This window comes from Pollicipes pollicipes, unplaced genomic scaffold (assembly GCF_011947565.3).
Source record: "Pollicipes pollicipes isolate AB1234 unplaced genomic scaffold, Ppol_2.1 Scaffold_4881;HRSCAF=5763_pilon_pilon_pilon, whole genome shotgun sequence".
NCBI classification, from domain to species: domain Eukaryota; kingdom Metazoa; phylum Arthropoda; class Thecostraca; order Pollicipedomorpha; family Pollicipedidae; genus Pollicipes; species Pollicipes pollicipes.
Window position 1 is genome coordinate 59,913,500 of NW_023596576.1, and position 23,174 is coordinate 59,936,673.

The 23,174-nt window shown below is 49.7% G+C and overlaps 1 protein-coding gene and 1 long non-coding RNA gene across 3 annotated transcripts in view; both read right to left on the reverse strand.

Moving 5' to 3' along the window:
- The window catches only part of LOC119100695 (U3 small nucleolar RNA-associated protein 15 homolog), a 30,237-nt gene extending 11,024 nt beyond the window's left edge, over positions 1 to 19,213 (reverse strand). Inside the window, exons 1-7 of the mRNA XM_037223771.1 lie at positions 19,182 to 19,213; positions 18,317 to 18,621; positions 16,866 to 16,954; positions 16,733 to 16,807; positions 16,297 to 16,370; positions 14,948 to 15,050; positions 14,633 to 14,707 (exon numbers count right to left, since the gene is read on the reverse strand). Of these exons, the coding sequence (XP_037079666.1) occupies positions 14,633 to 14,707; positions 14,948 to 15,050; positions 16,297 to 16,370; positions 16,733 to 16,807; positions 16,866 to 16,954; positions 18,317 to 18,621; positions 19,182 to 19,213 (753 nt within the window). The remainder of the gene's footprint in view (positions 1 to 14,632; positions 14,708 to 14,947; positions 15,051 to 16,296; positions 16,371 to 16,732; positions 16,808 to 16,865; positions 16,955 to 18,316; positions 18,622 to 19,181) is intronic.
- Positions 19,214 to 19,954: 741 nt separating this feature from the next.
- Positions 19,955 to 22,297, reverse strand: LOC119101679 (uncharacterized). Of its 2 annotated transcripts, none has more exons than XR_005094597.1 (4): positions 22,268 to 22,297; positions 21,757 to 21,927; positions 21,421 to 21,510; positions 19,955 to 20,125 (listed from the first exon to the last, which is right to left on the reverse strand). It is a non-coding gene; the product is annotated as an uncharacterized LOC119101679 (long non-coding RNA). The 2 variants fall into 2 exon arrangements; XR_005094596.1 differs by having other exon boundaries at positions 22,212 to 22,284.
- Between the last annotated feature and the right edge of the window lie 877 nt (positions 22,298 to 23,174).

Sequence of the window (23,174 nt, forward strand, 5' to 3'; positions counted from 1 at the left end):
AATTATCATCAGCCTACTTTCAGGCCGTATTTTAGCATCTACAATGAGGAAGCGAATGCTTCCTCAGTGACCCAAATGTCTACCCGCTCGTGGAATTTCGCCTCCCCAGGAAAGACAATGCTAAAATGGACGAATAATCTAGGGAAGCTGGATAGCCATATTTGCCAAATAACAGATGAGTCGAATAGGCAGGATTGTGCACCAGTAAGAAACAGCTCTAGATGCACATCTAGCAAAGCAGTCATGGCATTTGAATAAAGGGCGATAACAACCTCCATCCCTACCCCCCCCCCCCCCCTCCCCGATCATCGGTCTCGCTTTCCAGAAAAAGTTCCTGAAGTACACCCTGAGCTTTCCCCCCCACTCCGCACTTTTTGAAACGTTCCTACGCCTATGCTCATTTGTGAGCGACATTTTCCAAAATGGGGTCAACAAAGGGGTGCATGAGAGACAGCACGAATCGGCCGACACGCTGCTGTAGTTTTCAGCGCTAGATCACGCATAGTTTTGACGGCAGCGGCTTGTATTCGGTGCCGATAAAACTCGGCCCGTAGCAACTTGTAATGGAATTTGCAGCACAACGCTGCGTCGCACAAACTCGCGATGCACACTGAAAATGTAGCCGATTCAATTGTGAAAGTTGGGAAACAAAATTCAGGCCTCTACCTTCTTTCCGTGCCGAGATATAACGGAAAACGCAAATCCGCGTCAAAAACGACGGTTTCAATTTTCAACACGTGTACACGTGCCACGTGTGACGTGGCGCCAAAAACGCACCCAACTGCGATGGCCCACTCAGTGCTCTATCGCACCGTGCAAGTTGCATGTCGCTGTGACCGTTGGTTACCGAGATACGGCCAGGGAAGCGAGGCATGTCAAGCAGTCTGCCGGAATCGCGAAATTGGCGTCGCCCGTGTTAACCCTATGGGTTTTTTTGCGTTGTTTTCTTCGCTCTGCACGCGCTCATTTTTGAGAAATGCAGAATTTTGACGCTATTCTGCCAAGCGCAGCCGGCGGATCTAGGTCGTGTGTAAATTTCATGCAAAACTCCAGATAGTTTGGCCTGCAGCTGAACCAACGGACACACACACACACACACACACACACACACACACACACACACACACACACACTCACCCTATTCCTTTAGTAATATAGTTGATTGACTGATGATGTTCCTTTAGTAATATAGTTGATTGAATGGTGATTGATTTTGTGCAACACGCCCCCATGTCTACTACGGGTTTTTGGCCGGTGTCTGTCCGAATGCTGGGGGACATTTGTGACCCCCTTAAAGATTTTCCAGCGCAGCGCGTAAACAAAACGACGCAATGCTCGCAAAATTTTCAGAATTATTTCACCAGGTCCGCAGCCACAATCTTCTCCATTGGAACCAAATTCAAATGTCCTCCAATAGCCTGAGCATGTGGGTCTAAATCTTGCGAAAACGCCCAGTACCATGTGTAAATATCTTGGCTCCGAGGGCCATGCCCTCCCCTTCTGGCTCCACCCTTGCAAGCGTCCCAACAATTAATTGATCTGTTTTTAGTATGCAAGGAAATTTGTAAAATATGAGGACATGTAATTACTTATTGCTTTCACCTGTTCAAGTGATGTTATCTCTAATTCAAGTTGGTTTCATTGCGCCACTCAAACTTTATAACCTTAGACGCTTCGGGAATTGAAAGATATAAAACGCATGACGAATCTGCTTAACAATGATGCAGAACACACCGTCTGTCATTCAGGAGTAATACTTAATTCCAAGTGACTCCCGCCTGGTCGGCCAGCCACTGGCGAAATAACCCCTAAAAGCAATTTCGTTACTATTTTTGAGACTATAGAACGCTTAAGAATGAAATAAAAACGGTAAGGGCACACGGAACACATAACGGAGCACTTCTGCAATGTTCACCAAACTTGGCCGTCTCTATCCCAGCTAGAGAGGTTTAATTTTTTAGATTTTGACCTCAGATTGACGTCACCAGTGCAGCGACCGACTTTGAACTAACAAATATCCGCGGGCACAAAATGAATGCTTAAAAGGTACCTAAAGCATCCGTGGCTCCGCTCCGTTGTTGTTCTTTTTTTGCTAAGTCCCAGAAACATTAAAGGAAGTGTTCAATATTGGCATAGCGTTTGAACTGAAATAGCCATCTTTAAGATCATTCAGTGCAGTTGAGAGCCCTACCACTTCTAAGACCTAAACCCGTCTGGCTTTTGAGTGGGCTGTACGCGCGAAGATGCGCATATTTCCAGCCTATCTGAAAGTCACCCAGGCCTCCATGATGCACTATAAGGTCACTTGTATTGTGCAATTAAATTGGTCATGCATCGACTGCGGCCGCAAGTCCAGTCATTCATATCTGGCGTTTGCGAGCACGGTTTCCAGATATAACGGCCGCCAATATGCTCTCCATCAATGTTGTGCAACGCACTACGGCATGATGACACAATGACGTATTGAAGAGCATTTTACTAAGCCGAGAAATTGCGTTGTCTAGAGCAGCCTTTTTCACTTAAAAGTGTACCGATAGTTTTAAATGAGCTTAATTCACCACGCTTGCTTCAATATCTCCAAACGTGTGGCACTCCGGACGGATGCGTCACTTTCGGCGCTCCCCAGGCGCCCTGGATAGGAATGGCTGTGGCCCGTGACAGCGGCGAGGCGACGTCAGAGGGCGGGACGGACCGTGCTGAGTAATGTGCGGCACGTTCGACTTTCGCCATTAAATTCTACCGCTGGCCTAGAACTTCAGGTTCAGGTGGTTGGAAGCCAGGGTTCACGCAGCATACACCGCTAAGTGTGACCTCTTATCCCAGAACTTCATTCATTCAAAAAAGGTTTGTACTAAGTCATTATTAAATAAACTTTTCTTCTTTCCCTTAGAAATACCTAATATAGTTATGGTTGCAGGCACGTGATGATGCAATACCCCTCCTGACACGGCCTTAAACTCTAGGCGCGGAGGACTTTGAATTGCTCGGCCAGTTCTGTAACCAGAAATCGCCGAGCGGTCTTTAGGAGCACCAATTACATCGTACCAGCATTTGCATCAACATATGCAATCATGACATGGCGGGAGACATAGGTGGAGAAACGTTTCAGAAGGTGAGGAGGCCATGCTTAGGGCGTACTTCAGGAACTTTTTTGGAAAGCAAGCCCGATGACCGAGGGGGGGGGCGTAGAGATGGAGGTTATTATCGCTCTTTATTCAAATGTCATGGTTGCTATGCTTGCTATGCATTTAGGGCTGTTCTCTTAATGCACAACCTTGCCTATTCGACCCATCTGTCATGTAGAAAAGAAGGCTATTCAGCTTCTCAAGATTATTCATTCATTTCAGCATTGTCCTTCCTGGAGAGGTGAAATCCCACGAGCGGGCAAGCATTTTAGGTCATTGAGGGAGCATATGCCTCCACAGCATAAATGCCAGAACACGGCCTGGACATAAGCGGGTGAGAATTTTGAAAGTGAATCTATGGCGCACAGTGCGACGCATTTTTCATGCACCTTCATTTTGCTGGCCGCTTTTCAAGAAATAAGACTTGCCGCGGCACGTATGGGGGAATCAAATTTAGAAGCTTGAAACTGTCAAATAAATTGAGTCAAAAGCCATAAAACTAGAGCGTCTCCATTAAACCAACCCACGGAATGGAAGCCAGTCTGTCATATATTACTTATTTGAGCCCTGCTCCTCTCCGCCGTCGGCGGCCACTACCCTGACCCGGTTGTCTCCCGCATGACTGAATGCGAACTGATGGTATGGCTGCTATGCTGCTGTACCAAATTTTTTATCTCGGATCTACGGAAATCAAGGGCATTGCGAACGTAGATTATAGATCGATATGTTTCGATCTAAATTCGAAGATGAACATTTGATTGCAGATCGAAAGGTTAACAGGTGTATTGATATGGCCAAGGCACGGTACGCCGTACTGTGACTATAGTCCCCATGACCGGTCACGTACTCTAGTGCCGCTACCGGACTACCGACCTGCGCAGTGCGCATTGACGGCCAGACTGCTGGCGCAAACTGGACTTGACGGAGGCGAATCGCCGTCACCAAGATGTGGAATGGGGCCCAGTGTACGGCAGTGACGATCCCGAAGAGCCGTGGGACTATTCCCTGCAGTGACTCGTCCTATCGATGATGCTTTAGCACCGATGAGACGTTCAAAAGTGCGCAATCCTATAGCACCGCCTGTCACGGAAGCTACTAAAGACCTGATGGCCCGGCGGCGTGTCGCACTCCGTGATTATGACCGCGAGACGTATAAGGACCTAAACCGGCAGGTCAGGTCGGCAGTGCGTCGTGACACACGGGAGGAGATTGACAGGCGTGTACGGCCTATTGTCTCATCTAAGCAGCCAGCCAGGTCCACACCTGATGCGGACGCGGACGACATTAACCGGTACTTCGCCAGCATTGGTACCGGGACCGCCCGCCAGTTGGACTCCTCGGGGCCGGAGCTGGCGGTACGCCTGCCGCGCGTGGTCACCGGCCGGTTCCAGGTATCGCCCGTTACACAGGAGCAACTGCGATGCGTCATAGCCCGCACGCGTAACAGTACATCGTGCGATGCAGACGGGTTGTGTATCCGGTTTTTCAAACTGTGTACAGACGCTATTTGTCCCGCGATCGCCCATATTGTCAATTCCAGCATGATAGCCCATGTAGCCCCCGACTCGTGGAAGCTGACAATAGTACATCCTATCCAAAAGACGCCAAAATCCATTGATGTTCCAATTACAGGCCTATCTCAATTTTACCGACTATCGGTAAGGTTGCCGAACGTGTAGTTTACGAGCAGCTGTTTGCATATTTCACCTCTCATCACCTGTTCTGGTCTAGTCAACATGGTTTTAGATCAGATCACTCCACTGACACGGCGCTTCTCACGGTAACCGACAAAGTTTTTGAGGCCATGGGTTAAAGGGAAGTATCCTTGTTATGCATACTGGACTTATCCAAGTGCTTTGATGTTATTCCACACGATAGACCTCTTAGAAAGTTCCAGCTGTACCACGTTGATGTACGTTGGTTTGCGAGTTACCTCCAAAACCCCTTTCAGCCAGGGAGCTAGAATCGCTTTTGAACTAGGGTGGGAATGAAAAATTCCATCGCAAAAAGACCGTGAGGGAGTGAAGAAGTCAATTCACAAAAGATGGAACTTATGAGCTGGTGACTGATACTTCAGTAAATAAAGACATATATTTCAAGTTGGCATGGGCGTAATGTCCGGAACCTGACAAAACTTTTTCGTTTTTTAGCATCTTAGGCCATTAAAGTGAAACAGAATACATTAACACGCGCTCGGGTGGGAGGGGGGGGGGGCAAACTGACCATACCAGGGGTTTTTCCCGAATGGCTTCTGAATGGCACGGCGTAGCCGCGCCAAATTTTGCGTAGCTGTAGAAAATTGCATAGCGGATCGCTTGGCATACAAAGTTTAGATGTGCCTTGTAAGGTTGCTGACCTATGACAGGTCAAAGTCAGCCCATGGTTTCAGCGAAGGCAATTTTTAGGGAATCGCTCAATCTGATGCAACAACGGAGTGTTTGATGAAGGCATACATATTTGAGATGCTTTCTTAGGCACTACAAATATTAAATGAGCAAATTAAGTTGACCTATGGTCAGGTATAAAGGTCAGACCAAGGTCAAAACCAACCTGATTTATTTCTCTAGGGCTTGCTGTGTGGGATAGTTTCTGGTGCTCATTTCCAATTTATTGACAGCAAGAACCGCATCATGCATCTCCAACTGACTTCTGAGAGGTCAGAACAGGCCATTGACCTAAGATGGCCCGGGTCAAACTTCTTGTTTTAGGAATATACTGCCTAGCGTAATCTTTGTCGCTTATTCAAATGCAAAACTCAGAGCAGTCCTGTATCATTTTGGTCACCATGACCTTCAAAGGGCCAAACAAGGTCAATGACCTCAAATGGGCTTGTGACCTTTTGCTTAGAGACAGTTGCCTAGATCTGGGGGCGCTCTGGAGACCAACCTGGAATCTAACCTTGTTTGACCTCATTTAACCTGAAGGCTATGTCCTAGGAAGCTAAAACCTTGACCTAAGTGAGTTTACGTATAGGTCAAGACACCCTGTAAATTTGGTGTCTCTAGCTTTCTTAGTTTCCGAGGCCTCAGAGGGGGGGGGGGGCAAATTGACCCCCATCCTCGCCCCCACCCGAGCGAAGGGTATCTAGCCGGCCAACCAGGCGCGTGTTAAAGGATAGTAATTTCATGACAGCATTATGAGCATAACAAATTATTAACACCACTAATTTGATGCCGCACTTTTCAATTCCCTTCCACAGCACTTTAAAACCAAAACAAAGGAAAGGAATTCAACAACAAAATAACGACAGAAAATTCAACACGCATAAAAACACTCAAACAAAAAAAAACCCTCGGACTCCTACACATCGGCCCATCACCAAGTCAAACACAATAAACATACTTCTGGCTTCTGTCAAGATGGGGTCAGGAAAACAAACATTTTGTCACCGTTTCTTACAAAATACCACTGCTTATTTCCATGAAAGTAGCCTATGCATAACCTAAAGAGGCTTTACATCATCTCATCCTGTATAACCTGTTTGTATCACAGCAGCAGTCGTGAGTTACTGATTCTTGCACAATTCCTATTCCCACTTGCCATGTACTTGACCAACTTAACCTAACTTAGAGTAGCCTATATGATGAACACCATCTCAACTCACCATTCTGTTGACAGCAGCAATTGTGATAAAAACATGATACCTGAAGCTAGTTTTTGGTTGGTTTCAACTTGCATTTTTGTTCATTTTATTCGTGTATGCTTGTTGATATCAGACAAAGTTGACAACACACAAATCAAAACACTTTAAATCACTCTGAACAACTTATTTTGATTGTCATGGTTAACCTATGTCAAGGGCAATAATTGGTATGCTCCACAAAACAATCTCTCTTCTCTAAAAATAACGTATCTTTTAGATGGCCACGCCAGTATTGCTGCTCGCCTTTTCAGCTGCTGCAAATGCATTCATTTAGGCTTGTTTATTCATATTCAATGACAAAGTTTGAGATGCTGGCTTCCGATTTTTAATTGGAATTGTTTTATGACAAAACTCGATGGATTAAAACAGAAAATGACAAACTCTGGTTAACAATCATGTGTTGAAAGTAGGTAAGGAAAGCAATTACTTGGTCCAGAGGAGACTTACTGGCTTCTTCCTGCTCCCCCACAACAAAAAGTCAGTAACTTTTGCTCGGTCTGCTGGCAGACAGAGCCATCCCACTCACCCCCAAATATAATTATCAATCATGCCTACCAGCCTACAAGATTAAAATGCGAAACAAGTAAGAGGTGTGCATGATAAATATCTCCAGAGGGCAGAATTTCGCCACCCAACACTTCTGTATTAGCTGCGTCAGGTCTGTCCCAAGGCTCTGTATGGCAGCAGTAGCATAACCTTGCCAGGTAGCCTGGTGAGTCAGACATTCGAAAGGCTTAGATTTATCATTATTGAGCACCGCCATGAACCAAGAAAACGGTTAACTGAGGGCTTAAAAGGACGAAATGGCGGTAAAATAAGTTCCATGCTTCAAATTGTCTCCTTCATTCCGTGTGAATTGTTCACGCTTGGGTGCATCTCAAACATATTTGGGCGACTGGCGAATTAATCCAATTTATGTAGGAAACACGTACAAGTTTGCAGTTGGAGCATCATGCAGAGAAATCGGTCAAACTGTTAAGCCGCAGATGGTACCTCTAAAGGCAATCGAAAAGGAAAGAAGAATAAAGTGGTATCACACCCGTATGATACCAAGAAAAACAAAAGTAGATAAATAAATATAAAGACTGGTACTTTCTCGCACAATTTTGTAATGAACTGATTTGACTTAAAATTTGTTAATTCAAGTACTCAAATGGTGATATTCATCTTGTAAGTTTGATTCAGAAAACATTTCTTGAACTTTTCACTCCTGCATTTCGGGAGTGATGCAATTTAGTGGTCAAGTTTCCTCGGGAAAAAAATGCGTGGAGTAAAATTCTCTACCAGGCCTTGCTGGTGTTTGCACCAGGCTCTGCTTTTGTGGTATGGTGGTGAGACCAAAGAATAGGGATGCGTGAAAACCTTGTATTTGGCACACAGCTGCAGGTTGTGGTGCATTCTGTAAACAAACCAAGCTTAATGCGCGCGAGCGTCTGGGGTCACTGGGATTCTTGCGCTTGGAGGTAACTGGCGCCCTTGCTCTGTGCATACATAGACATGATTCAGATGTAGATGAGGCAGGACATAGCCATAGGTGTCCAGGTGTAGGAAATCGTTGGAGCATCTGTGGAGCATCGTTTATGCTTGGTGGTTTCAAGTGAGCTCGGTTTTGGATGACATCTGAAAACCTCAGGAAAGGAAATAGGGGTTGGGATGTGCGATTAGACAATGTCAGACAGGAGTGAAAAATTCACATGCAATATGGGGAAAAAGAGCGATAAATTCCTCCTCATAGGGTGTTGCTTTACACCCAAAGTCGGCAGTTCTGAGACACTGCTTTCGGCAGGTTCTCGTCCAGAACCCAGGTGGCGCTTCCTCTTTGTCCGCGGCATTGCACAACCCGATCGGAGCCTACCAGGGCTCAGCGCTCGGCCCGCTGCTGTATAGCATTTATGCTAATGATATGCCGCTGCATGCTCATGACGCATGTATTGTGCAGCACGCGGACGACACGCAGGTTTCAGTGAGTGGGAGGCCCGGTGACATTGGTGTGCTGATCACATTCATGGAGCAACATCTTTCACATCTGTTCAAATGGTTTGGCAAAAACGGAATGAAAATTAACGCACACAGCTCATAGTCCTCGGCACGCGTCAAAATCTTCGGAACCTGCCACCGCCTAGCATCAAATTTATGAGCGCCACTGTAGCCACCTCTCCTTCCGTTCGAAACTTGGGTGTTGTATTTGACCAGTGCATGACGTTCCTGCGCACACTGATGACGTTGTGCGGCGATGTACTGGCGTTCTAATCGGCCTCAGCCACAGCCGGCACAGTCTGACTCAGGCCTCACTCATTACTCCAGTTCAGGGTCTAGCCATCTCACTCATCCGTTACTGCGCCTGTGTGTACGGAACATGTAATGCTACTCAAACATCACGACTGCAGAAGCTGCTGAACTTCGCAGCATGAGTCATCTCTGGGCGTCGGAAATATGATCATGTGAGCGATGTTTTACGAGATCTCGAGGGGATGTCTGCTGGCAACATGTTCTTATATCATACACTGACACTTCTGAAGTGTATCCTGGAAAGATCCCAGCCGGAGTCGCTGTCTGATCACCTTATTCACAGACGCCATGTTCACTATCGAACAACGAGACAGGATAATATGTTACATGTGCCGGTGATCAGATCCAAATCGAGAAGGCGGCGTTTTATTTACTCCACCTTGACCGCCTACAACGCACTACCGCAGAATATTCACGAGCTGAGCCTTCCACAATTCAAATATGAGTTGCGTAGCTATATCCTGCAGCGGCAGATCAATAACGGATAGCGATGCCTACTTCAAAAGACTTAAGCGAATGTGAGAGAGTGCGTTCTGCGCATGTGTGCCTGCCTGTGTACGTGTTTGCGCGAGCCTCCCTGACCACAGTGTTTTATTTCCATGACGCGGGCTCTGTAATAGCCACATTCTGAGTGGAGTAAGCTTATAACGTGTAATAAATAAATAAATAAGCCATGGTTGTCTGAAAATGTCCAACATGCATTCAGAATCGGTTAGTGATACGAGTCATGTGACGTGGTTTCTTAACATGTGCGCTCGCAAATCTTGGCAACAAAATATCGACACCAGGCGTTGCAGTCTCCATAATTCGCGGAGCTTTAGCCCAGTGGTTAACTTTCAGCTGTGGCCCACCGGTGAATGAAAATGATAGCGCTTCTTAAATAATCACCTTTAAACACCTTAATCCGTTTGTAATACAAGTTACGTGAAGTAATGTTGAGCATTCACACTCGTGAATCTTAGTAACAAAAACCTCGCCGCCAGGCATTGCAGTCTCCGTAGGCCGACAGACTTGTTGGCCCCACAATTAATGTTGAGCTGTGGCCAACGGGTGGACGAAAATGATTTTCAAAAAAAGTACCTTTGAACACTTCATGACATCGAATCATGCATTTTGATGCCAGTCTGGGCGTATATTCCACGTGTGCGATTTTTAGACTGATGATAAGAACGGATTAGCCCTGAAAGCACTGCGCAGCGGTACTGGAATTCGGTGGTGGAACTGGGAGGGTAAAGGCAGAATATTTCTTTTTCGTGTTTCTGTAACTGTTAATATATCCAGAAGACAGGTTAGCACGGCGCCCGCCGTCTGGTGGCACTTGCAGAGACCGAAGCCGTTCGGCTTTACGGAAGCTGCAACCTAGGTCATCGCTGTCCTTGCCTTCGAGGTTGCGGGCGGGTATGCTCGAACCCTTTGATGTAATTTGTTATACTAATTCATTTTGAAAAATGAACGTTCTCCGGCAAACAAGGAATGGCCTTGTTGGTTTTCTTTTTTAAACGCATTTCGACCCACTCCATTCAACAATAATGAGACCCCTGATTTCCTTCCGGGCAGGGGCCCCTTGAGTAGAACATCAGGGGCACATTACTGTCTACGGTCAATGACTGAAGGGCCATTCTGTCCCCGCACGAAGTGTCTTCTGGCTGTCAATCTGGCGACACGGGCGGGATCTCTTGGTCGACCTGAAGGTCATTAGAAGGATATATCATATCACACTGTTTTCCTCCATGACACAGGAGGCCTTCTGACACGCGCAGTTGGCCCCGGATCAGCACAGGAATCCTCATTGACGCAACATCCCTGGTCGCCGCAGGTGGTCCAATAATTGTCACACAGACCCGAATTCCACGTTTTTTGTGTTCTTCAGAGATATTGAAGACTCTCTGAACGTAAATTGCAGATGAAGTGGTGTCACAAATTTGCATAAACATGACTAAAACCCATGTTCGCCTCAAAATGTTCGAGATTCAATCACGACTGATTACTGATAAAAAGCTATGCAATGTGGTTTTGAACATGCTGTCTCGCAAGTCAGAGTAACGACGGCCTCGAGGCCCGGCGTTACAGTCTCCATAGGCCGCGCGGCGTCGACGCTGCGGTTATGATACTACGCCATGGCCAATGACCGGACGAAAAAGATGGCGCATCTTGAGGAAGATGGTTGATGAACTAGGTAAATCAGCATTTATGTTTAATGCACTGCAAAAGTAAGCTATACAGAACCTTGATCTGAAAAGTGGAGGGGGCAGTTAACACTGCTACCCCCCCACCTTGAAAAGTGGGGGGCATGGTCCCGTGCCCCCCCCCCCCCCCCCCCCCAGTTCCTTCACCCACAGCGAGAGGCGTTTATAAAGGCGCATCTTAGTGGAAATCCGCATAAACAAATAGCTCTTCTTCTACCTGAAGGCTGCTGGGATAGGGGACTGTCGCTCCCTTACGAGGGTGGAGGGGGACGTGTCCTCCCCCCATCCCCGGTGGTGCCGCCCCTCCCAGCGGCAGTCAATACTACTAATGCCGCGCAACGGTGACGCCGTGAAGACCGATGACATCACCTGCGGAACTGATGGCCCAGCTGAGGTCAGGTCACCAGTGACGTCGTTGCTGTAGGCACGTAGGTGGATTGACTATTTTATCCTTCTACAAACGTCTTTCAAAGTCATTCCATGGAACTCACCGTCGCGTCTGAATCCATCACGCGTCCCTCCTGGCGGCGTTAATCATTAGAGCGACGTAGGCTCTCCTAACATCAAAAGTCAAGGTGACTCAAAAGACGGCGGATCGACGGAGGAGCGGCGCCTGGCAACAGCGTTGTCTTTCAGAATACCGATGACTTCAGCCCTTATCGTAAGACCAGGTCAATGAACTGTTGTACCACAAAGTGCGCGCGAGTCACCTTCTTTGGTTGAATGTATTCGCTCATCTAATATGCGTGCTGGCGGCGGGCCGGCCGAAGGAAAACAGAGTTGTTGGTGTATAGACGTTGTCAGACACATTTGGCCATGCACACCAAGGGTTTGTTGTCAATGCATTCATGGCACCTTTTTATTTGATAATCATACGACAATTTCATAAACAAAGTTCCACATAGTGCCATTCCTGCGAATAATCCACGAAAAGCTTCAAAAATGGCTAGCTTTGAGCCTGGTTTAGATTCGGCAATTTCAATTGACGAAGCATTCCAAAACACACACACACGCGCGCGCGCGCACGCACGCATATATTACACACACACACACACACACACACACACATATATATATATATATATATATATATATATATATATATATATATATATATATATATATGTTTGTGCGTGTGTATTGAGAAAAACACATGGACTTTGCGTGGTCAATACCCACAATAAACAGGGCTACATGTCCCCCGTGGCTTTCGGGATCCGATCTTTGCCGATAGTCCACAGCGTGTTGCATTCCTGATCGGTTTTGAAAAAGGCAACACTGCGCAATTACTGGCGAACCTATCGGTCGGGAAGCTGGCGGATCTGTTTGGGAGGTGCGGCCGGCACCTATGTCCGGGGCGTATGCATGAGTAAGCAATCGGGGGTGGGAATGGGTGGTGGATGAGAACATAATACATAATTTTTCCCATTGGTTACAGAGGAACAGGACGTGCTGGTGATCAGCTGATCTTCTCGACAAATATTTTAGAACTCGACATTTATTCACATGCATATCGATGATTAAGAAATTGAAAGGGAGGGCAGATGAAAGGGGGGGGGGGCAGATGCCCCCAGCGCTACCCTTGAATACCATCCCGCATTCGTCTACACCGTGTGGACAGTTCCACGCCTTCGCGTGCCTTGGTCGCTGAGATCCGACACCAGTTCTATGATGGCATCGAAACGGGCGAGCCATGATCGTGTTACCAAGCGCACAAACGGGTTACCCAGGGGTGTCACTTTTTCAAACCGGTTCGGAGGGCCCAGCCGGTTAACCTGCTCTAACGTACCCCGGAAACGTGATCTCCCGCATTTGGCCAGTTATACCCGCGATCTCAATGCCATGGATAAAACATATATTAAAAAAGCGGCCTGCGGTCTAGTTTCCATTTGGAAGCTGCCCCCCCCCCCTCTCCGATTGTAAAGCCCTGCGTGTACCCATCTTCAAAAGTGTCTACATCAGCTTAGCCAAGAATTTTCAGAGGTGTAATCAATGAATCGCCGATGTGCAGCTTCCGTTTCTAGACTGAAAAATGTCCAACCATGCCAATAAACTGGCCATCGTAATTTAAAAGCCGCCGCATATTGCAGTCCATTTCTTGTCCCAATGCAGGTCAATTGCGTGAAACCTGCGAATAACTGCAGAATGTCCTAGCGTTTAAAGGAGTCGAAATGGAATAAATATGTTAGGCACCTACAGGGTAGCATACGGCACAAAATTAACGCGAACCTAAGGCGATATAGCCAGGTATGTACCTAGTGTGCCCACGTTCCAGGGAAATTTTCTGCATTCCGTTGGTCCAGTATTCCTTTTTTGCTTGTGCTTACCAGGGAGGGGGCTCAGAGTAGCATGGGGGGCTAAGTCAGCATTGAGGGGAGAGGCTTGGGCCCCCCGTGTATAAAGCGGCACCACTGGAGTGACACTGCACATGTTGATCCACGCCCTTACTCTTACGATCGTCCGCTCTTGCTCATCAGTGTGTCCTGCATCACTGCTACGCTGGATAGAAATCTGGACCCAGTTTTGGCAGACGTTCTCCAGCTTTTTGTAGGCCAAAATGTTAGAATTAATCCAATGCTTAAGTGGAGCCGTGGCAGTACTGCAGTATTGCAGAAAGTACTCTTAATTGGACGGCTTGCAGGTAAAGACCGGACAGCTTATGCGCTACATCTTTTAAATGATTGAGCATCTCGTTTATGAAAACCACATTTGCATTCTTAACCACCGTTGCTTCCAATGGCTCGTCCCTTAACCAGATGCGGAAACAGGACTTGTCAGAGGGGAATACGCAAAATTGTGCCCCCCCCCCCCTGCCGGATTTTGGGAGTCAGTCACATCCACGCGCGTGCCCCTCCACAGCCTTTGCACATCCATTATCCATAAATCTATCAGTCCCTCCGCTCCCGCACACCATTGACAGCAGCAGCCCTGAACTAAGCGCCGACATTCCTTTTCCATCCCGAACTCAGAACCATTTCGTGTCGCGTCCTCATGATAGCTTGGTTGCCGGCATCTTCCTCTGTATTACGGCCAATGTCAGTTCTCCATCCCACATCAGGGTTAAGTACTCGCTTCAGAGCCATTACTGTGTACATTGTAATAGTATGACACATGCTGGAAACTGCACGCGATGCGCTTTTCTATGCATCACATTTTTATTTCGCAAAAATTCCAACAGTGACTCACTAGCGGCTGTCGTCGTTGGCCAGGTCTTTGGCATGACGAGTCACATTCGACAGACGGAGGCGTCCGCTCGCCCGGCAGCCCCCCTATCAACCCTTCTCCACACCGCTCGGCGCTCCCGCCCGTCAGCTGGCGGCCGCGGGCGGGAGGCCCGCCTCGATCGCTGCCTGCGGCGGCGACGCCGGCTCGGCCGCCGCCGCCAGCACCATGTCCAGGCTGCCCTGCAGCGCCAGAAGGCCGTCCAGGTAGGCGAGGTGCGCCTCGACGGCCGAGCGCAGCGCCTCCAGCGCCAGGTCGACGTCCGGGTCGCCGCGGCCGGCGCGCTCGCCGTACACGTCGGCCAGCACGGCGGCCGCGTCCATCAGGGCGGCCGTGAAGCGCGGCCGCGGCAGGTGGCGGCCGACGAAGCCGCACAGCCGGCGCAGCGCCGCGCCCTGGCGGCCGGCCACGGCGGCCGGCAGCGCGCCGCGCCGCATCAGCTCCTGCAGCACGGCCACCGTCCGCTCCGGCTGGCGGCGCACCACCTCGCGCTCCAGCACGGCATCCAGCGCCCGCGAGAACTCGAAGCGCCGCAGGTGCAGGTCGTACTTGTCGAGCTGGATACGCAGCGGTTGCCGCGGCCGCCTGCCGACGAACGGGTGCTGATGAGCTCCGCCCCGCGGCGGGGGGGGGGGGGGGGGGGTCACCAGGCGAAGGAGGCACGGCGCGATGAACGGTGGAGTCTGTACCGTAAACATGCACACGTGTCACCATGCATAGCCCTGATGATAATGCCAGGCCACGTCAATGTCACGTCACGGGATCTACGCCACACTGGAAGTAGGTTCTAGTGTTGGAGACTTAACGTCGGCAGTCACTTGGCAGCGTCTTGCTAATGAAGGACGTCGTGTCGCGCACGCATTCAAAATAGTCCCCATGCGATCACGGCACGGCACGCGATGTGTAAGTCACAGCAATGCGCTACACGATGCAATGACAACCCGCTGCAAAGAGTAAAAATCACGAAACTGTCTTGTCATCAGACCTGCCCTCCAACCGTTTGCCGAAACGCGGTCATAAAGCGTGTACTCTAATGGAGCGTGAAACTCTTTCTGAGCCCACAATCTGGCAAAACGCCTTGCTCGAAACAAATACTTCACCGATGGTTCACTTCAGGTACGTACATGCAACACAAACCTTAAATGATTACATCTTACGTGCCACACCAGCCTCAGATTGAAAAGGAACCACAAACAATTTTGTTCAAAATAGTCTGTGTTCTGATGCGGCTGACGTAAAATAGTTCTAAGCAATTTATGTAAATTTGGTATGCTTGCGGTTGTTTTCGCCCGAAATGATAGGGCCAGCAAAGCTTGCATAATCTCCATTTGGTTACGAGGGCAACAGATATTTGGGTGTCAAAAGGCTGACTTAAATGAAGTCAACCAAAGATACGAGAGTATGATTCGACATCTTAATCCACATTCGAAGACGAAAATTTCGAAATACTGTTTTGGCGATCCGGCCCACTGAGCAGTAAATTGCTTCAGACAAATTCTTAATAACCACCTATTCTTCCACTTCTTGTCAGCACCTTCGCTTTAGCGCATTAAAATTGGACCCATAAAAAGCAAGGCGGCGTAGGCATGCACATACACACACACATATCAACAACGTGAACTTTCAGATGGCAATGATCATGTCTGTCCCACCCCGGACCATACCCTTCCCCCATGACCTGATGGTCCCCAGGCGCGCCGCGGATCGGCCGGCGGTCGCTCTCACCGCGCTCTCCTGCTCGGAGCGCGCCGGCTGGCTGATGGTGTCCTGGCGGTGCCGCAGCGCGCGCCGGCCCGGCCGTCCGGCCGGCACCGCCGCCGCCGCCGCCGGCGCCTCCTCCCGCCGCCGGTCCTCGATCGAGACCAGGCCGTCCGCCATGCCTACCACGATCTTGCTGTCGTCCAGCTGGGGGCGCCGCAGAACGCGCCGGGGTCAGGTGCCGGGCGCACAGGCGGCGCCCGGCAGTGCGCTCTTCGGCCCAGCTCGGGCTACCGAGCTCAACAACGCCAGCAAACGGACACGTTTCATAGGTATAAAGACCAACGTGAGCAGCGAGGGGAGCGCTCCAAACATTGAATGATCAATCCAGAAGAAGCTGGACACATACTCCAGGGCGGCTGCAAATACCGACAACGGGGTACGACTCCGACGTTTAAGTCTGCTTGATCCGCGCTCCGTCGGCGTGAGAAAGGAGTCTGGACACGACACGAGCCTAGCTACGAGACGATCCTGATCTGGCGGCGCCCGCGCGCGCGTCTGAGACTCACCCCGATCGCCAGACTGAGCACCGGCGACGGGTACTCGAGCGTGTGAACCAGCTGGTAGCTGGCCGTGTCGAACAGCTTGACGCGCCGGTCCAGCGAGCCGGAGGCCAGGCGGCGGCCGTCCGAGCACAGCGACAGACAGGTGGCCGTCTTGCTGTGGTGGCTGAGTCGGCTGAGCAGGCGCCCCGCCGGCCGCCAGGTCCCACACGCGTACCTCTGTGCCACCTGACGCGACGGAGGAGCGATAATGGTGACGTGACACGTGAACACAGCTCCAGGAAAACCGACCGAGGTGTACAGACAAGAGGTCACACACCCGCAGCTCCACAACACCTGACTCAGGTACACAGACACGGGGTCTCGCACCGGGGTCCACGGTGCGAGGGTCTCGGGGTCTCGGGGTCTCGCTTCACTCACAGCTCCACAACACCTGGCTGAAGTGTACCGACACGAGTCTCACTCTCACAGCTCCACAACACCTGGCTGAAGTGTACCGACACGAGTCTCACTCTCACAGCTCAACAACACCTGGCTGAAGTGTACCGACACGAGTCTCACTCTCACAGCTCCACAACACCTGGCTGAAGTGTACCGACACGAGTCCTCACTCTCACAGCTCCACAACACCTGGCTGAAGTGTACCAACACAACTCTCACTCCCACAGCTCCACAACACCTGGCTGAAGTGTACCGACACCACTCTCACTCCCACAGCTCCATAACACCTGGCTGAAGTGTACCAACACAACTCTCACTCCCACAGCTCCACAAACACCTGGCTGAAGTGTACCGACACGAGTCTCACTCTCACAGCTCCATAACACCTGGCTGAAGTGTACCAACACAACCTCTCACTCCCACAGCTCCATAACACCTGGCTGAAGTGTACCGACACGAGTCTCACTCCCACAGCCCCATAACACCTGGCTGAGGTGCACAGACACAGACACCTGGCCTCGCACTGACACCTTCATACCACCCTATCGAGGAGATACATTGGCAACAGGTCACGCACTCCCAAATCCGTACCAGACGGAGAAGATATTCCGTTAAGTCCCACACAAACGTCTCAGTAGCAACTGAAGAGGGAACGACATCGGCAGCACCTTCGTCCGGGTGACGGGCATCGGGTTCCACATACGCACCCTCGTGCCACTCGATGAAATGGGGATGGGCACTGATGTAACGCCATGTAACACACATACGCACACACGCATCTTTTCCTTCTTCCCCCCCCCCCCTGCCGGCACACGATATATATATATATATATATATATATATATATATATATATATATATATATATATATATGTTGCATCTAGGCAATGTCTTTGCACGGGGCTCACGGGTAACGAGTTACCATATCTTTTCTCTGATGCGATTGTCATCAGGGCCCGATTCTGCATGGAATTGCACAGGGATTCTCGTCTGACAATAGATCAGCTGAAACGGGTTAAGTGAAATCAAACGGAACAGACCGAATCCGAGCAGGCCAAGCGCAAGACCAGAGCCTAGCAACGTCCCTGCCCAAGCCTTGCCCAGCCGCGCGCTACACTACGCCATGCCGCCCGTGGCGACGTCTCTGACCTGCTGACACCACCAGGCCGCCCGAGGGGAAGACGAGCACGGCCTCGACCGGCGCGCCGTGCTCCATGACGGCCGTGCAGGCGGCGGCGCGCGCGTCCCACACGCGCACGGCGTGGTCGTAGCCGCCAGAGACGAGCGTGTCGGGCGCGGCCGGGCTGCACGTGCCGGCGCGCACGTAGTCGGTGTGGCCGCTCAGCGTCAGCAGGCGCGCCTCGCCGCCCACGTCCCAGAGCGCCACGCTCCGGTCATCCGAGAAGCTGGCCACGCGGAAGCCGTCGCCCGTGAAGGCGCACCGATGCACCGGCCTGGGGCGGGCGGGGCACGGCACGAGTCAGACAGGCGGCCGAGAGGCAGGCGGGAGGAGAGACAGGCCCGGAGAGGGACGGGCACGGTGAGACGGGTACGGCGAGAGGCAGGCGCGGAAAGAGGCAGGACGAGAGGCAGGCCCGGAAAGAGGCAGAACGAGAGGCAGGCACGGAAAGTGACAGGGGGACGAGTGGCAGGTACGGAAAGAGGCAGGACGAGAGGCAGGCACGGAAAGTGACAGGGGGACGACAGGCAGGTACGGAAAGAGGCAGGACGAGAGGCAGGCACGGAAAGATGCAGGGGGACGAGAGGCAGGGGGAAGAGAGACAGGGGGAAGAGAGGTAGGCATGGAAAGAGGCAGGGGGACGAGAGGCAGGCACGGAAAGAGGCAGGGGGACGAGAGGCAGGCACGGAAAGAGGCAGGACGAGGGGCTAGCACGGAGAGAGGCAGGAGGACGAGAGACAGGCACGAGAAGAGGCAGGGGGACGGGGCAGGTACGGAAAGAGGCAGGATGATAGGCAGGCACGGGAAGAGGTAGGCGCAGCGAAAAGCAGGTACAGCGAGAGGCAGGCAAGGTGAAAGGTAGGCATGGCGCGAGTCAAGCACCGACCGGCAGCGCGGAGGCACCGCAGCGCGCGCGGCGGAGGCGAGCTCGCCAACCAGAGTCTCCCGACGGAAAGTCGGGCAGTCAGAATTTTATGTCATAGCACTTGCAAGGAGCATGTGCAGCACGGAGAAACGATTCGGAGTATAGCCAGTAGAATGCAGAGCAGAAATAATCATGGCAGCTCGCTGTGTTTGTCAGTTAAATATGGCACTGCACGCACTGTAAACGACGCTACCAAGCCCTCTTTTGTCCAACACCAGAAAGGCGTCTGAACGACGGTGATCGTGGGTCTGCGGACGCGCACCGGTGTTCGGCGGTCCACGATCTAATCGAGGCACGGAGTCGAGGCGGGGCACAACTGCGAAAGAGGCGAGGCACGACCGCAAACGAAACCTCGGCCAGCTGACTGGCTAACTCGGGTGCACCGATGTCATCTGGTAGTGACTCATACTCCCATCATAACCAACCAGTACGGGCAGTAGGCCTGCTCCCCAGCTGAAGGGTTTAAGGACAGCGCATTATCTGAATGCTTTCTTAGTAAAGCATGACCACGAGGCCATTTCTGACACAACAGCTACAACAGCAATGGCGAGATACCTAAATGTGTATATCCTCACTAAGGAACTCTTATAGAAAACGACCAAAGTCAAAAACAAAAAAGGCGTTGTTGGGCGACTTTGCTGCACCGGTGTGGCCTCTCAAGTCATACCTGTCATGCCCCCTTGAACTGTCGCAGCAGATGCTTGTTGTTGACGTCGAACACCCTAACGCTGGTGTCCTCGCTTCCCGCGCACAGCAAACGGCCATCCTTCCTGAACTTGCCGCCGAAGGCCGTCTTTGAGAACTTACTGAGGCCCTTAGACACATCATTGGAATCGCTGCTATAAATCTTAACCTGTAACAGGCAATGCTCTAGTTAGATACATGCAAAGATGCAACTATATGTGGTTGAGCAAAAACATCATGAAGCAATGTGATACATGCATTGCTGAAGACACCTGAAAATCCTGGCAAGGAATAAGCTGCATTATGAAAATAACCGAGCATTTTGTTTACTTCCCTTGATCAGAATCCACATTTACAAGGTACTTTATAATACTATTAGCATACTAAAAGGCATGTCAAATGGAATGAGTCTTGGGGCATGTGAACTACAGTGATTTTAAGCTGTGGCATTCCCCCCCCCCCCCTCCCTTATTCCACATTTGTCATTGTGGTATATTGCTGGTGTGGCACTTGGCTGAAGGAATATATATATAAGATATGAAGATTGAAAAGGAGGAGGCAGCTACACTAATAAATGGATAGATTTCAAACTGTTGTGAAATGGGTATTATACAACAAATTATTGAGACCAAAGAGGCTTGATGATGTGTATACCAACACAAAGTGAGGTTATTTAACCTTTTTTTATCCCAATCTGATCTGACTTTGAGCTTTATGTTCAACATCAACCAAAGGAAGTGTCAAGCCATGTCAAATGTCAACATAAAAAACCCACATTTATTTCATTTCATTTGACTTAACATTTCCTTTCTTTTGGCTGAGGTTAAACACCTAGGGGAAAGGTAAAAGTGACATTAGATGGGTTCAGTGAGGTCAAACCAGCTCACATCACGTTCCTACACACCAATGGGTCACTATTGCAGCAAAGATTTGTTTGAGACCAATCTTGATGCAATGCTTTAAGGTGTTTTTTAACTACTGCTGTACCTCTCCTAACTATGTTCCCCTTTGCTCAAGAGGTACAGTAAGATGTTATCACTAACTTAAGTAGAATCAGCAAGGCATAGGAATGCTAATGGCTTTGTTTCTAGCATCCTAACATCAATGTCAATGTCTGTTTCTAAATGTCTTCCACAGCTCTTCAAAGTGGAAATGGCTTGAGGCTATGAAACTTCAAGCTCCTTTCCCAAATATAAAGCATCCATTAATTTGAATAACAAAATGTCACTGAACCTATTTTGAATTCAGAACCAAACTAGCCTTGATCAACCACATCTTTCTGGTGTTTTTCTGGGACACCCTGGTGTGCAGGTTATGTTATGATGTGTCACATGATTTAAAGAACAGCCACTGTTAATAGATCTATCTATATAAATGGTGTTTTTAGTCATGATGCACAAATATGCTGACAAATGAGCCACAGTGCATAATATAATAATACACTAGCATTCCCTTACATATTACCTTAGCAGAAGCTGTCACTGCAAAATATTCACCATCTGCAGAGAAGTCCACAAAGTCAGCTGATCCAAACTCCTGTATTGTGACTGGAAACTGAAACAGAAGAAGTCAAAATATGTAAGTACACAGTCTACTAACTTTAATCTTAACCATACTATAGCATTGTGATCTGAACAATGAATAATTCCAACTGGCATTAGGTTACTGTAAAAGTCACACAAGAGATTCATATCAAAGCAGAATGCAAAAACAAAGAACATTGCTTTAAGGCCTTCAAAACCTCTCTTAATGCAAACCACAGTTCAATAGTCATCTAATAACTAATGCTATCTTGCTTACCTGAAAATTTTTCCAGTAGATATTGTCAGGTGTCAGTCCTGTCCCTTGTCTTGGATAAGCTTTGACTAATGTCTTCTTGAAGTCACCCATAATTTTGCACTAAATGAAGATCAGTTGTAGGATACACACTCAAATACGTAGCAGATGTCTGCCTCTTCACATGGTGCCCACCTGAAAGATAATAATAAATCATAACGTGTTAAATGATGGAATACTTATTACATACCTCAAAGTGCCTCATAATGATGCTGGCCAATCTGCATAGAAATGGTATTCAAGTGCAGAATGTACGACTACCTGGGCTACGGTCGCTAAGGCAAAATTCACGCGTATACATAGCTAATGTAAATCACCTGTTTTCTGGAGGCCGAGTCATGGCTATCATGTCAGTCAGCGTAAATTACTGACAGACCAAATCATCGTGTATGCTACGTAAATGTGAAACCACTACTCACGGTATATAGCCCCGCTCACGACCCCACACCCGACCACGTGCCCACCCACAGCCTACCGCTTTTCGTGGCTTAGCGCGCATCGGTCGCATGGTTGTAGTACAATTTATCGCGTGATATTTAATTCACAGTTTGCCCACCAGGGTATATCAGTTCTCTAATTCGCAGACGTGATCTCTGAGGTCTTGGGTATAAGTGAGTAGCTGTGTTCATTAACAAGACCTAAACTAGACAGGGACGCAACTTACCCCAAAGCAGCAAAATACCGGATTTCTTCCTAGATTTAGCCTATTTTTATATAAACTCTAAGGGGTTTGACCCCCCACCAACTAAATAGAAAACTACACCCCTGCTCGAGGATTGTTTTCTCCTCAATTGGAAGTAGCTTTTGTGTAGTAGCCGGACCAGAAACTGCTCTCACGCCGTTTAAGTGCACCACAAAGCTGTGCCTGCAGGTTGCGCGATCGGAGGGTTAGCCCGCTCGACAGTTAACCGCAGTTAGCAATGCTGACTGCAATGTTGATTGCTGGCATCGTTGACATTATCTCACTCAATGCCAGATACCAGCGGCACCCGCGATTTTGGCAAGTGTTTTACCCGCCACGGTGCGGGACTCGCTTACCACCGCGGTGGGCATTGTCCGCACAAGCGGGAAGGAGCTAGGGCAGCCCCTGCGCGTGACGCAGGCCCGGTCGCACCGGGGCACCAGGTTGCGCCGACACGACAGGGTGGTTGGTTCGGAAACCTGTCGCCAGGCGGCCGTCATCCGGCTTGGCTGCACCGGCGCTGGGGCCGCAACGGGCCGTTTGGTTGCGGGGGCAGGCGTACTAGGCATCCTAGGTGCCGCAGCCGAGCTATGCACAGCGTGAGGAAGCAAACGTCCCATTCCGGGGCGAGCACGAGGTGGGACGTGGTAAACAGCCACTTGGGGTACTCCCTGCCACGGCCTCTCTGGGAAAGGGTCTT